This window comes from Neofelis nebulosa, chromosome 2, assembly GCF_028018385.1.
Source record: "Neofelis nebulosa isolate mNeoNeb1 chromosome 2, mNeoNeb1.pri, whole genome shotgun sequence".
Classification (NCBI taxonomy): domain Eukaryota; kingdom Metazoa; phylum Chordata; class Mammalia; order Carnivora; family Felidae; genus Neofelis; species Neofelis nebulosa.
In genome coordinates, this window is record NC_080783.1 from 8861159 (window position 1) to 8878058 (window position 16900).

At 41.9% G+C, this 16900-nt stretch overlaps 1 protein-coding gene across 3 annotated transcripts in view; it reads right to left on the reverse strand.

The window, feature by feature from the left end:
* Nucleotides 1-16900, reverse strand: part of CAB39 (calcium binding protein 39) — an 88419-nt gene that overhangs the window by 23788 nt on the left and 47731 nt on the right. For all 3 annotated transcript variants that reach the window (XM_058701841.1, XM_058701856.1, XM_058701848.1), the window contains exon 3: nucleotides 1145-1309. In XM_058701841.1, coding sequence (XP_058557824.1) covers nucleotides 1145-1309 — 165 coding nt within the window. The remainder of the gene's footprint in view (nucleotides 1-1144; nucleotides 1310-16900) is intronic.

Sequence of the window (16900 nt, forward strand, 5' to 3'; positions counted from 1 at the left end):
CTATTAAAAATACATGAAATCGGCTCCCTGAATGGAAATATCATTTTTATGTGTTCTACAGGAGAGCAATACTTTCTATTGTCCTTTATTACCAATATTATTCAAGCAACCTACGAACCACACTCTCTCATGACTCTTCAAAACTGAATCTGGCTATGTATCTGCCATTCTTTCCCCTGGTTTTTCAGGCACCTGCACAGACATCTGATCGACCACTCAGGATGATAAACACTGGGGCTTAAAACAAAGCCCACCCGTGACAAAGACTCAGAGGAACCTGCTCATAACCATGCCACAGCCCTTCATTACCATATATACTTCTCAGACTACTTTTCAGACTGCTGTCAAGGACCATTATTCTCACTGTTAAATTCACTAGCTAAATGGCACGATTCAGCTGCATAAGCTTGGGCAGTAATAGCAAGTGCCTCCCAGGGCCAGGCAGGAGATGCATATGGGCCCAGCAGGCCTGGAGACAGAACAGCAAGCTGCTGTGTGCAGCACACCCAAGCATGTCATGGTGTAGTGGCTGCTCTGTTCCAGCTGAGGGGCCGGGTGGGCCCACAGGCTCAACGCTGCCAGAGCTAAAATTTTCAAGGGAAGCCAGAAATTCAAAACTGTGCATAAAATCTCCTGCTATTTAACCATTATCCTAATTTAAACATTTAGAAGTAGTGCCACGCGAACAAAACGCATGATCTCTGCTGTAATGAGTTCTCAACAGGTTAAGCAAAACAAAAAACACAAATACATAACTGGATGTCTTCTAAAATCTCTTCTACCTCTAAAATTCTAACATTCCACAGTCTTTAGATTTATACTCTGAGAACGAAAGGCCAGTGAATTAGGTGAAACAGCAGGTGTTTATTAACTATGATGTAAACAAAAGGGCACAATGAATACCTAAGAAGCTTCGTACACGACGTGGTGGAACAGGAGAAGAGAGACCTGGCCCAAGCCTGGGGCGCCCCTGAGCTCCTGCCCAGCTCTGCTAATTAGGTGGGCAGCCTGGGCTGGCTTACAGGTCAGTAAGCCCTGGGCCAAGAGCTCGACAGGAATCTTAGGATGTTTCAAAGGACAGAACACAAGGAAAAGGACCGTGAATAAGGTACTGGTTTTGAAAAATAAGAAACTGATTTCTGACCTCAAAGTCAATGAGCTGTAAATCTGCTACCAGGGTACTCAGGAGCCCGCTGTTGTAGAGTTCTTGAGCGAGCTGCGCCACCGCCTCTGTTTGTGGCTCTTTCTCATTCGTGCCATACAGAATTTCTTTCATGGCAACCAGATTTTTGGAAACTTCTTCTGTAGCCTAGATTTGGGGGGAGAGAAGAGAAACAACTCATTAAAAAAAAAAAAAAAAATATATATATATATATATATATGTGTATATATATATATATAAAAAACATACCTACACTTGTTAAACACCTTCTCTCTACATTACCTACCCAGAAAGCTACGTAAAAGACACAAAGGTGTGCAAGCCCTGTGCCTGACCTGGGAGCTGAGCACTGTGGACGTGTGTACACGTGGGCCCCGACACACGTGTTCGAGGAGGGGCCGGCAGGTTACAACATGCACCCTTGAATACTGCCGACAGTGGTACTGTAGCAGGAACAGAACAGGGAGGGAAAGTTTAATCCGCCCCACCTGGCAGGGAAACAACAAGGAAGAGGCACCTGAGCTGACCGGAGAATGGGGAACACTGACAAGCAAGAATGAGGGAAAAGGAGACTGAGGACAAAGGAGAGGCATGAGGTGCCGATGAGGGAGCGGGAAGAGCACAGGGTCTGTCCAAGAAAAGGCATGGGGGAAATGAGGTAATGACACAGAAGGGGGCTTTGAACGTAGAGTTAAAATGTTAGGAATAAATAAAAAATCACTAAAGAGCCTCCACTTCTGGCCAAGACGGAGGAACAAGCGGCCAATTTACCTTCCTCCATGGAAAAGATGAAAAAATAGAAATTATATGAAACAATAAATTTTAAACCCTGAACTTCGGACAGCACAGGGCAGTCAGTGATCCTTGAGAGGAGGGAAACAAATGAAGTGAGGCTCACACCTGCCCCAGCTTATTGCCTGGAGAGGGTTTCCAGGCCACATCACAGGGAGGGAGAAGGCAGGCAGAACCAGCCATCTCCACAAGTTGAGGAGACAGCTGGGAAACTGCAGGGCAGGGTACCAGAGAGGAGAGAGATTAGCTTCTGTAGTGGAGTACTGATAAGCAGGTGCATGGGAGGAACACATCCAAAGTCAGGGAACAGCCATGGAGCTCTTTCCAGACAGCCTGCCCATCTCTGGTCTTCTCCAGAAAACCCCCTGTCAGGTTCTGTAACTGTTCTTTAAGAAAGGGGGGGGGGGGCTAATGCCCCAATCCCATCTAGAATGGAATGATGCAGAAGACACTAGACCACAACCTCCCTGTAAATGTCACAAATGTTAATGTACCCTGAGGCTACCATCAAGAATTTCTGCAACTAAATCAGAGAATTCATTTGAAGCCAGGTCTCTGAATGACACTGCAATGAAGGCTTTCATTTGGCCTCATTAACAGCCCATCATTCAACTCTGTGGAGGTAGCTCTAGACTGTGAAGGGCATCCAACATATCAGCTATCACTCTCATATTTGCAATCATCCGAGGATCTGACACGGCCACCTCCCATGGCCTCCATCGTTAACCACAACACTGAAAAGGAAATAACTGAATGGAACCCACCGTTATGCCTTTGAATCATCATACTTTTTTCAGTTAACAATCTACTAATAATCTTTGGGCATGGTCCTCAGTGACTTACATATAAACTTATTTCCAAATCATATGCAAACGACTTTCTGTTAAATACTTTGATAAAATACGAAAACATTTGACCCATGAACCACAAAAGGGTTTGAACTGTGCTAGTCCACTCACACGCATCTTTTATAGGACAGTACTATAAATGTATTCTCTCTTATGATTTTTCTTAGTAGCATTTTCTTTTCTCTAGCTTACTATAAGAATACAGCATCCAACATATATAACACACAAAACGTGTTAACTGTTTATTTTATTGGTAAGGCTTCTGGTCAACAGCAGGCTATTAGTAGTTAAGTTCTGGGGGAGTCCAAGGTTGTATATGGATTTTTGACTGTGTGTGGGGGGGAAGGCAGCGGCCTTATCCCCGTGTTGTTCAAGGGTCAACTGGATACTATTTCTTCCACATTTCCTGAACATAAGAAAACAAGATAAAGTTAATTTGGTATGATCTTTTTATTAGGCCTATGCTGATTTCTAAGGACTACTACTTTCTTTTCTAAATGTTTAAAATCATCCTATTAATCCCATACAAAACCTTATTCAGTACCAATGATAAACAGAATCTCTAACTTTTCCAGTCTGCTGTTACTACCCTGTTCTGTTAACGCCTTAGATTTCTGATCGCAGTTCATCATCCAATACATCAATTTTAAGCATCCCAAAATGTACTTTTTGGGGGCCAGTAGGTAAAATCATTTATCAATAGTCAATGTTCTCTTACAAACTAAGTACATGTGTTACCTCTGTAATTTCATTTTATTCATCTTTATTCTTCAGATGATTTTCTTTGACAGGGAGGAACCTGACATTCAGCAGGTTTTCGGAGTGTATTATCTGTGGGTTTTATACCAGTGACCCTAAGTAGTAGGCCTTAGCCCCGTGTGCTTCTCTGGCTAGCTTACCGTTGTGAGGCTCTTGGTAACCTTTCATATGCCTCAGCTTACAAATGCTCTTCTTTGAAGTCACGAGTTTAGATCTGAATCCAGACCATACTCTGTGCTGTCTTCCGACAGCAAAAGACAAATAAGAAGGAGGGGGGTGATAGTTAAAAGGTATGAAGTTTCTTTCTGAGGCGATGAAATGTCCTAAAATCGACTGTGGTTATGGTTGCACACTGTGAATAAACTAAAAACCACGGAACTGTGTGAGTTACCTCAATAATGCTACTTAAAAGAATAGGGAGGAGAGAAGCAAGGAAACAGAAAGCAACTTACAGTATTTCTGAGATGAAAGGCAACCTAGACCCACTCTTCTTCCACTCAGAAGACAACACTGTCACCTGTATTATGGGTGGTGGCGGGATGCGGGGGGCCGGCGGGGGGCACCAATGGCCTTCCCACATCTGCTAACCACTGCACTCATCTGCTTATGCTGATCCTTCTGGATTCCACTCACTGTCTGGCTTTCTCAGGAACTCAACATGTCTATTTTCTCACCTCCTTCTCTAGTCAACTCCGTCTCACTTGTTTTTCCCCCAATCAGGTTTTAAATATGACCAGAATCATTAACAAAATCAAATAAGCTCTCCTTTGACCAACCACACAGAACCTTCCCGGCTACTGCCCACCTGTAATTAAGCCTCTAAAAAGCATCTACCTGTGAGTGCTACAGTCCACATCTCCTTCCTAGTCACTTCCAGCCCAATCCCACGTGGCTTCTCCACTGAGTACATTACAGCTTTTAGCCAGTCACCAATGACCCGCCTGCCAGGAAACAGAATTCTCAGTCTTTAGTACATGTCAGCTCTTGGCAGCATTTAAAGGTGTTGATTACACCCTTCTTTTAAAACTGCTCCTCCCCTGTCCTCTGTGACTCACCACCACCCTAATTTTTCCTGCCTGTCTCCCTGGTTGCTCCTTCTTGGCTCGTCCCTCTTGAAGAGGCCATTTAAATATTGGGAATTCCTCAAGGCAGGGTACAAGGCCTCTTCTTCTCGTTCTATCATCTCTCCCCCGGTGATTGTCATCTACACCCACAGCTTTAATTAACACCTAAATGCAGATGCCTCACAGATTCCTATCTCTAATCCAGTTCTCTTACTAGTACATTCCGCAGCCTACTTGAAATGTCTCCACTTGAATGTCTTGAGGTACCACAAACCCAATGCTACCAAAAACAGAACTCCTGATCTTGCCCTGATGCCTGATACATTTTTCTCTTGTTCTCTATTTCAGGGGATGATACCACTCCCGCTGCTCTTATGAATGTCAGAAACTCAGAAGCCATCTTCAACCCTTTCCTCTTTCTCACCCCATCCCAATACCTAATTCAACACCGTGTCTCCCCAATCCATCCATTTATCCCCGTACCACCACCACCCACATCAGAGTTCCCATAATTCTTGCCTGGACTATAGTTTACTGACTAATTTTCTTGAATTCCTTATAATCCATTCTCCGTATCACAACTAGAATGATCTTTTTTTTTTTTTTTTTTTAAGTCTATTTATTTAATTTGAGAGAGAGAGCATGAGTTGGGTAGGGACAGAGGGAGAGAGGGAGAGACAATTTTAAACAGGCTCCGTGTTGTCAGCGCAGAGCTCAACGCAGGGCTTGAACTCACAGACCGTGAGATCATGACCTGAATTGAGATCAAGAGTCAGATGTTTAACTGACTGAGCCACCAGGGCGCCCCTAGAACGATCCTTTCTTAGCACAAATAAGATTGTCATTACCTTTGCTTCAAATGCTCCAATTACCTACTGTTCTCGGGAAGGAGAAAATTTCTTAACGTGGCCTGTAAAACCCTGCATGGTCTGACCCCATCTTACCTTACCCTGGGCTACAATTTCTCCCCCACTATCTCTACGTCAATACTCTGGTCACACCGGAATTCTTTCAGGATCCCTGCGCATGTGGTCTGCCAGGCCCATGCCCTGCCCCCACCTCCCGGCCACCTCACATTCTTCCTTCATTGCTCAACTCAATGCTCGCTTCCTCAGAGGTGATCTTTCTAGGTAAATTCCATCATACATTCACCACCACCACGTACTTCTTTTCTCACGGTTGCATGTAATTCTGCTTTTCCTTGTGATTTCTAATTAACGTATTTTCTTCTGCTTTGTCAGGAGCCCAGTGCTTGCAAGTGTGCTATACACGGTCGATGAATGGCTCAACATCTGCATCATGATCATGGGGATGTAAAAAAAATCCAAATGAAAACCGAACACAGGGAAATATGATGTTATCACACCATGAAGCCAACGAATTCCTAAGACATAGTGCATCCAAGAAAGGTAATCTACCTGACAGAGCTACATCAGTGAGCAATGAACATCAATCCCTGTGCCATCACAGAGAACAATCTGGAAGAAGACACCCCAAACTGAGTATAGTCTGCCTATGGCAACAGGTAAGAAGAATATATATATATATATATATATATATATATATATATATATATATATATATATTTTTTTTTTTTTTTTTAAAGTTTATTTATTTTGCCAGAGAGAGAGAGAGATCGATCAAGGGAGAGAGTGCGCACACATGTGTGAGAGCAGGGGTGGGGCAGAGAGAGGGAGAGAGAATCCCAAGCAGGCTCTGTGCTGTCAGCGTAGAGACTGACTCGGGGCTCGATCTCACAAACTGTGAGATCACAACCTGAGCTGAGATCAAGAGTTGGATGCTTACCCAACTGAGCACCCCAAGGAGAATATTTTCACTTTTCACTTGCTCTATTTCAGATCTGTATATTTTACAATTCACATTTTATTTTTTTTTAAAGGAGCAAAAAAAATAAAGGGAATGAGATAAATAGATCAAAGTGCTTACTACACTGGTGCTGATTTATCTTCTTTAAAAAAATTTTTTTTAATGTTTATGTGTATTTGAGAGAGGGAGAGAGAGTGTGAGCAGAGGAGGGGCAGAGAGATGGAGACAAAGGATCTAAAGTGGGCTCTGTGCTGACGCAGTGAGCCAAATGTGGGGCTTAAATCCATAAACCGTGAGGTTGAAACACGACCTGAGCCGAAGTCGGACACCCAACCGACTGAGCTACCCAGGTGCTCCTGATTTATCTTATCTCTGCTTCTGTTCACTTTTTTCACTCCTCCCCAGAAGATATCCCCTCTAAATTTCTAAAACTTCAAACAAATACTAGTATTACATATGTAAGTAGTTTACATATGTAAGTAGTAACTAATCACACCTTGAAAATCAACAGGGCCACAAACAATGCCAAATGAAAAGCTAAAGACTGGAATGAGTTTAACAATAAAAGGCTAACTTGAACTCATCAGAAACAGAGAGTGGCACTGGGGACAGGAGACTTCCAAACCTGGGCATATCGTGCTCTCTCTGTATCTGAACATCTAGCTTCACTCCTGCCATATTGAGATAAGACTTCATAATGAGGAAATCCATGGTTAGTTAGCATCTACAGAAGATAATCAGCAGCATGATATGAAAAAACTAAACCTCATCAACCTTGTTATTTACTAGCAGTCCTGATAAATGAGAGATCAGGTGCATATTTCAATTGAGGACTTTTAATTTTATGCATATTTCAACTGTTTCTGTGATGTCTGTTCCATATGACATGGATAACTGTAAGCTGATTAAACTACAACTTAAAAAAAAAAAGAAGAAGAAGAAGAAGAAACCTGTCCAAAGTTTACTAAAACATGATCAGAAAACCTTAAGAAGTATTTCACCTGAAAAGGTGATGTGGCGGGTGTTTACTGAATGAAGATACAAGAGAGAACAGATACCCTCGCCTGTTCTTGTGTAGATTTGGCTTGGTTCCCTTCATCAGCATTCACAGTGGTGACCCCGCCTAGCCCCCCCCATCTCTGACCTGCTTGCATTAAGTCAACATGTTCTCTGCCTCTCTGACCACATCCTCCTTACCTGCACCTCCTTGTCTGTCCCTTCACACCTCATGAGCAAGCTACTCACACCTGCATTTCTCCAAGCCCTATACCCTTTCAAACTGCTGAGATCATCATGTCACCTAAGCCACTGGGCTCCTTAATGACCACGTGGCCTATCCTGCTAAGACTGCATGTTTTAGTGCTGCCCGTGCCCACAGCTCCAGGTCTCTTGCCCCCCTAAACGTTGGATGTTCTTCACTGGAACTTTCTCTATTTCAGCAACCAGGGTTCTGAGCACTGTAGAGAAAGGGCCGGAACCTGCGGACACTTGGTTTGCCAAAGTTCATGCTGTTCAATTGCCTTCAATCCAGTCAGAAACATTTCTACAAACTGGATTATTTCTAACCAGTAACTCCTAGCAGCAGATGTTTCAAAACTGCTCTACTTTCCTCAAGAGACTTCAGTCTTTCTCTCTGCTCCCTATCTGAACATCTAGCTTCACACCTTCCATGCTGAGATAAGACTTCATAATGAAAACGTCCCTGACTTCCTCCATCCATCTTGATGTATTTCTGCCATGCTCCATCTCAACTCTGGACACACACCATAATCACTTGGGGCCTTGAAAAAAGATGCCCCATCCCCCCGAGAGACTTACTAATGACAAAAGGAAAAATAGTACTTTCACATGCAGACACCATCACACAGGAGATCAAAGTAAATGGCAACGAGACCATTGAGCTCATAGCCTCCTGAGGAGGCGCTGCAAAGGGTACAGCATTCTGTGATTTTCTGGCCAAAAAGGCCTCACCTGCATTGAATCATAAGGAAACATCGGCCAAACCCAAACAAAGAGACAGTCTACAAAATAACTGGCCAGTACTTTTCAGAAGCGTCAAGGTCACAGAAGTCAACAGAAGACTGAGACACTGTTCCAGATTAAAGGAGAGCAAGGAGACGTCACAACTAAATGCAAAGTGACATCCTGAACTGCATCCCGGTCCAGAAAAAGGACATGAGTAGGACAACTGATGGAATTTGAAAAAGATCCATGGATTAGTTAATAGTATCCTATAAATGTCAGTTTCCGGATTCTGATCATTAGACTGTGGTTATGTAAAATGTTAACATTTAGGGAGGCTGGGTGAAAGGCAGTCTCTCTGCAATCATTTTGTAAGAATAAAAAGTTCATCTACTCTCTTATTTTGCTTTTTCTTCACAGGTGAGAGGCATCTCTCCTTAGTTCCAAGGCTGATGGCTCAATATATGTGTGCTGGAGAAAAGGCCCCTAAACAGAGAGTCTGGTCTTTCCTTAAGTCCCCCCATGTGCCATTTTGCCAGTTGTGTGGCCTTGTGGAAGGTGTAGATTCCATACCTTCAGACCTGAGACTCCAAATAAAGGTCCTCCCTATTCTCTACTGCCCTCTCCTCTCCTCACCTTCCTGCCCTGATATCTTTGTGTCTCCTCAAGTGACCCTGAATGCTCACACTACTCCTCTCCACCCTCGGAACCCCCCCATTCACAAAGCCTTCCCTCACTTCCCCCACTCTCGTCCTCTGATGCCACAGCAGTTGCTACGCTGTTTCGGCCCCTGGCCTTGTAGCCTTAGATCTTCTCCTCTCTACCTCGCATTTCCCTAACTTACCCTCGGGCTATGGAAAAGGCTTGCTTACATTTTTTTATCCCCTCCCCTCTCCAATGTCTGAGATGGTGACTTACACGTGGCCTGACTTCAGGATTTTGTTAACTGACTAAACCAAGCCTTTTAGTTAGTCGAACTCGGTGTTGTGGGACACAGATGTTACCCTTGGGTGTCCGCTGAGCATCACATTAAGTTTCATGGGCACAGACTACTAACAGCAGCCAATTGTTTTACAAATACATGGTCATGAAGAAAACCATGCGGAACAATTAGCACCCCTCATGACCAGCCACTCACGTGACTGGAAAATGATGCGGATCATGCCTCACTAATTATGCTGCTGCCCTGTCTGGGTGAGAAGCACAGAACTGTAAGTTCTTAGTTGTTTTCTTGAGGCTTTTGAGCCACACACAGTGGGAATTTGGGGATACCCCACAGAGCAGAGTCACAGGGACAAGAGTCCGGGGCTTGGTAAAGCTTCTTGGAATCAAGGCTCCAAGGTGAGAAGCCTTGCTGCTAACTGCCAGAGGTGAGGCATATTAATCCTATGCCAGAAGCCTCGCTGACTTCCACCTACAGCTTACTGGTAACAACTTCATTTCCAATTAGTATCTTCAAGAAATATTTTAAAATTTAACAATGTAAGTTACAGGATCAACCTAAAGCAGTAACCACCAATACTCCGAAGTTCACCTCCCACACTCACTTCACTAGTAACGATATCAGATCCATACCTCTTTCCCTCCCAGCGTGAGGACACAGGAACTACTTCAAATTTTTAAGTGTAGTATCCATATGATAACCTCTCCAATTAGAACCAAGGCTGGGAGCCTCTGCACCACCTGGTTTCCCATTAAAAAAATACAGTGAAGTGGCAAAATAATTGGTAAGCCAAACATTGGTGAAAATGGCCTATCTCAAGACCACCACCAACTCAGAAGGTTTCGTGTGAAATCTCTTGCCTTAGCCCAATGTTCCCACAGCACCCATCACTGTACTATTTTACTGTCATTAGGGGCAACCACTAGGCACAAAGTAGTGATACAAAAATACCATTTTAGAAGAGGAGAGACTCACTCACTCATTAGTGCTTGCAGACCATGTCCCTAAAGTGCTCATGTCCCTTTTCACCCTCCTCATTTGGACCCAGGCCCAAATACTCAGTAGATCTCAAAGTGGCCTCACAGCAGGAATGCGAGGTGACAAGGTAGCTACTCATAGGTGCAGGCACAGGGTTGTATCTGGTGGGGTGTAAGACTGGGTCTGCCCGCTCTCTTACCCCCAGTTTTTAATACTGTTACTAGGTAAGCCTAATGTTAAGATACAAAGCACACTGAAAAATAAACACAGCTAAAGTAGTATGTTTAAAGTACAGATATGCCTGATTGCAAAATTAAAAGGTAAAAAACCCTTTAAAAAAAGATATTCTACTTCATAACGATAATTAAGTTAAAATGGTCCAATATGTTTTCCCTCCTACCAGAGGCAAAGACTTCTAAAAGATACACTGGGGGGGGGGGGGGGGGTGGAAAATAAAATGAAACAACACACTAGATGGCAATTTGGCAAAATGTAGCAGAAAGTTTTAAAAGGTGCAATCTCTATGAATCCCACATTACACCTCTAGGAATCTATCCAAGGGAAATAGAGAATTATGCAAAGATGTAAGTATAAGCAGTGTGATTTACAATAGCAAAGAATTAGAAAAGTTATCCCACTGACCCGGTTAAATTATAATGTACCCATAAAACAGAAGACCATGGCAAGCTTTAAAAATAAGTAGATCTCTACTGACATGCAAAGATGTTAAGATTAAAATGAAAACATAAACCGGGTTACCGAACAGTATGATCCCACATTCATTTACTTATTTGCCCCAGAGACAGAGTGAGAGGGAGGACACTAGAACAAGAATGAGAATCTGGAAGGATATCCCACCATGTCAACACTAGTTATTTCATGTAGTAGTGGAATTAGGAGGATAAAGCTCCTAAAGATAAAGATACACATATAGAAATCAATCACAACTATCAGACATAACGAAAGGAGCACAGCTCTCTCAGACACGTGCACCCCCATGTTACCCACAGAGTGTTTCAGAAAAGAGAAAACAGAAGGTGCCGATGTCAGCCTCCTCTTGCCCCACCAAACGATTTCAAATGAACAGGACTGTGGCAGATAGATGCTAAAGTAAGGAGAAAGAATCTGATGACTAAGGTTGTGAGCCATGAATACAAAGGCAACATTTCTTTTTCTTTTCTTTTCTTTTCTCTTTTCTTTCTTTCTTTCTCTTTCGTCCTCTCTTCCGTTCTCTCTCTCTCTCTCTCTCTCTCTCTCTCTTTCTAAAGATTTTATTTTTAAGTAAACTTTATGCCCAATGTGGAGCTCAAACTTACAGCCCTGAGACCAAGAGTCGCACGTTCCACTGACTGAGCCAGCCAGGCACCCCAAGGCAACATTTCTTAAACCAGTCGGTCAGGAGGAGAGGGACCAATCCTCTCAGAGAAAATGAATCATGAAATGAACTGTTAAGTTTGAGTGATGCTGCAGTATGCAATCAGAGCACCTTAAGTGTTGAAAGAGACATCAGCAATCCTCCAAGTAAGTGGCTTTTAAATCCTTTTGGGGCCACTGATATTCTGTTCTCTACTCTGTCCATAATCATTTTTTCAAAATAAAAATCTTACGTAGAATCCCAATATACAAATGAGGATAAAGGAAAACTAAAAAAATGTACAAAGGGAGGAGCGCCTGACACCAGAGCCTGCTTCTCGATCTCGAGCACACACCCTTGGAACGTCAGGCTTAAAAGCAAACACACACACAAAACACACATTTCCACCTGCCCCCACTTCTAACCACACTAAAACTCCCTGCTATAATCTGTCTCATTAGAAGTATCAAGTTCCTCTAGATAAGCAGGTAGCAAACTTTTTGTGGGTCATATAGTCTCTGTCACAACTACTCAACTCTGCCACTGCAGCAGGAAAGCAGCCACAGACCGTGTCAATGGATGGGCATGTGTTTAATACTACTACTTTATTTATTAAACCAGGTAAGGGGCCATCCTGGGCTGCAGTTATTGACTCATGCTCTGGAAAATATCTGGTGGGTAGAAAATAGGCCAAAGGGTACTTGACCCTAGAGTTGGCTACAGGCAAGCACCACATCCTCTCAATTCTCCCTCAGAAATCTAGTCTCCTATCTCAATCCTCCTTATCCTTTCATGTTCCCTCTCGCCGGAGTACTCTTACGAAGTGCATCTTCTGCCATTACGTCCGTCTTCTCCAACACACTTCCCATCTCGCCCCATCTCTGACCGAAACGCAGCCGGTGGGAATGGGAAGTGGTACGGCAACTCTGGAAAAGAGTTTGGCGGATTCTTGCAAAACCAAACGTAACGGTTACCTTATGACTCTTGTACTCTTGGGCATTTATCCCAGAGGAATGAAAACCTATGTCCACACAAAACCCGTACAAAAATGTTCACAGCTTTATCTGTAACAGCCAAAGACTGGAAACAGTCTAGATGTCCCTCAATGGGTGAATGACTAAACACACTGGGGTATATCCACAGAATGGACTGGAACTCAACAATCCGGAGGCATTACTGCTACTCAAAACTACCTGCATTGATCTCGTGGGAATTAAGCTGAATGGAAAAAAGCCAGTCTCAAAAGGTTATACGCTGCATGATTCTATTTATAAAATATTCTTGAAATAACAAGATCACAGATTTGTGGTTGCCAGCAAGGGTTAGGGAAAGGGGGAGAGGAGATGGGTGTGGCTATAAAGGGGTAGCAAGGGGGGGCCACTGCGGTGATGGAACAGTTCTGTGTCTGGATTGTGGTGGTGGTTACAAAATGACCACATAGCTACACAGACAAAATTGGTGAAATGTGAACTAGGCCTGTGGACCCCACCAATGTCAACGTCCTGGTCCTGATACTGGACACAGTCATGTGCCATGTTACCACTGGGGGAAACTGGAAGAAAGGCACATGGCATCACCCCGTATACGTTTTTGCAACTTTCGTAAAGAAGTAATTATTTAAAAATAAATTTAAAACAGAGCAAAACAACGACAACAAAGATTTCTCCAGCTCCCTCGGTATATCTTTAGGTTGTACAAAAGGCCTTTTTCAAACCACCACAACCTACATCTGTAGCCTCACTTCCCACCACAATCCTCTATCCAGTCACCCCTATCATGTCACCCTGAACTTGCAACCATGTTCTGGACATTCCATTCCCTCTCACACTTTGCCTGGCAACGCCCTAAAATCCAGTTCAAATACCACTTCAAACCTAACTTTCTACACGTACCTCTCCCTGACAGAGGCCATAACTGCTTTATCCCCTTGGTTCCCACAGAACTTCATTCCTACCTCCAAGCCTCTGTATACTATAATATTTATATACCTATTTCATCTAGTAGATTATAAACTCCTTAAGAATGGGGATAAAATTTGATCCATGTGCCCATCTATCTGCCCACATATATGAGGGCACTAAAATGTCTGTGGATTCAATCAAGTTGGGAATCATCTTTTGCATTAGATGACAATGGAGGTAATGAAGTCATCTTTTGCCAGAGACTGTCCTTCCAACCACTGTGCGCATGAAACTTGGCATAAGGAAACATAATTCACATGGGAATCATTGTTTATAAAGCATTCTTTTTTAGAAACAATTTTGAAATGATCTATTAAGCAGAATTTTCCATGCTTCTGTTCACCATTAGTTTATATAATCGAGTTTATTATAATTTACATGTGACTAGTTTTTATTGAGAAATGTCTCAAAAGAGCCCAGATTTTTGGGGGACTGGGGAGGGAGGCTTAAATAATTTATTATTTTGTCTTATATTTTTATATTTTTGCATTTTATACCCATTTTAGCAAAAAAAAAAAAATCATTTAGCAAACCAGAGTCTTCTAAACACGTAGCAATCTATATTTAATACTTAAATATCAATTCATTCTCAAAAAGGGATCTATTAAATGACCTCATTGAAAAAAAGTAAGTTCTTAAAGCAAAGTAAATTAAGATAAAGGATGAGATGAAATCTAAAAGTAAACTGAAACATGTTGATGCCATTGATAAAAGCAATTCTATTTTCACAGTAATTCTTGTGTTAATTAAAAAAAAAAAAAACAACTCCTATAAACACACACACACATGCACCTCTCTACTAAAGAAAATGTCTGAGTCTTCTAAGCGGAAAGATCATGGGCTAAGAATAACCTATTAATAACCTTATGGTGTCAAAGATTACTCTAAACAAGTTTAGTAACCATGAGTCACTATTAAATGGCCATCCTAGGAAAGGCTACTCCCTCTGCCCCTCTTAAATATGCCAACATAGAGCAAACTTATTCCTCTCATGAAATGAGTGAATATAGCTATTCAACACTGTGAACACATGCATTCACAGCGATGAAGGGACCCAAGTATAAGCTGAACGAGGCAGTCATACCTTCTTTATATAGCATGCCGTGGGCAAAGAGTATGTAAATAGTCATTACATACACAGATTTATGTGGCTGTTAGCAATGAAAGAAAAAATTCCACTCCATCCCACTCCACCCCCATGCCCTAGTTACCTAAAAATAAGGATGGTAAGATAAACCATTTTTTTCCTAAAGGCATAAGGAGAGTAGTTTTTAAATTCTTTTAAAAAGGTGTGACACGGGTCCTAAGGGATTAATCTATTTGTATTATACACAATTCATAATATGGCAACTGTGTACAATATAAAACAAGTAAAAATACCAACACGTTACAAATAGGGGAATAAGCACTCAAATCTTGTATTTATCATTTTGTCCACAAGATCACAAGAAATGAATGAGAAAATGCACATGGATGTAATGAGTAAATCAGAAACAGGCATAATTTCACAATGGGTTTGGCAGAACTGGGAGTGAATTCCATCTCTGACTCCAATACAATGGGTTGTATTAGAAACAATAGCTTTCTTCATGTGGATCATGAGAATAACAACAGGAAACTGCTCTACCTCGAAATAAGATGGATGCCTATTCTCTATGAAGGCACGTTGCAAAATACAGTGCTGTATGCACATAAGGATGTGTCAACCATGAAAGCCTGTATTTCTTTTACAAGAACTAAGTGGGCTCTTAGCCTTTCCCATTCCTTAGGAGACAGAAATCTGCTATCTCATAAGGAAGACAATTTCCACCTATTATTTTTCCTCACGGCAAGATGAAATTGGACCCCCTGTTTTACTTCCACTTACAGGTCTTAGTTCTATCTCCTGCGACCATCTAGAACCTTCCCTTTCCTCATACGAGATATTCCCTTAAAAACATTTTACTAAGAGCCTAGGGCCCACATTTTATTCTTTCTCTACTTCACATCTCCAGTTCATTCGATTATTCCTCATGGCAGAGTTCTCAATTTCTGTGTCAGCTGGTCACTCCTCTCTCAACACATTCTAGTTTCTCTACATTTTCAAGTAAGGATTTGTCTACTCAGAGCAGATGATCACTATGAATTTAAACAGTGTATTTCTATTATTGCCACCTAGGCTTTCAACAGTCTTTCTGGGTATTCTATGACATGATCTATTCTCAGGGCAAACATATGTGGTTTGTAAGCCAACTCTATCTCAGTTGGTCCATGGACAGTCTTTTCTTACTCTTTACTGACTTATAACTGACATGCAACAAACCACAAAGATTTAAAGTGTACAATTTGGTAAGTGTGGGCTTACGTATACACCCATGAAACCATCAAGACAGTAAACATATCCATCACCACTAAGATTCCTCTGTAGTCCCATACTTTGCCAACCTCACTCTAACCCTCCACATCCCTGCCAATCCCAAAGCAACCACTGATCTGCTTTCTGTCATTATGGCTATCCATAGAGTATTGTATAAATAGAAGCATACATTATGTACTCTTTATAGTCTGGTTTCTTTCACTCGACCTCATTATTTTGAGATTTGTTCATGTTGTTGTGTACAGCAACAGTTCCTTCTTTTTTGTTGCTGAGTAGTATTCCATTGTATGGAAGCACCACAACTGGTTTATTTACACACCTAGGCTGTTTCTTATTTTAGACTATTACAGATAACGTCGCTATGAACAGTTAGACACAAGTCTTTGTGTGGACGTAGATTTCTTGTTCTCTTGCGTAAATACCTACGAACGGGATGGCTAGATGTAAGTTTAGCTTTTTAAGAAACCGTCAAACTGCTTTCAGAAGTGGTTTATCATCTTACATTCTCACCACTTCCAGATGTTCTACATAATAATCTACATTTGCTACAGCCCAAGTTTTCAATTTTTGCCATTTTAATAGGTGTGTAGTGGCATCTTCTCATGGTTTTACTTTGCGATTCCCTAATGATAAACATCTTTTCAAGTGCTTATCTGAAATCTGTATATTTTCTTTGATGAAGTGTATATTCAGATTTCTTGCCTGGCTTTTACTGGATTGTTTGTTTCCATATTGTTAAGTTTTCAGAGTTCTTTACATATTCCGGATGCAATCTTTCATCAGATATATGCTTTGCAAAGATCTTCCACCATTCTGTGGCTTTTCAGTCTTTTAACAGTGTCCTTTGAAGAGCAAAAAGTTTTCATGTTGATGAATTTCAATTTATTTTTTCTT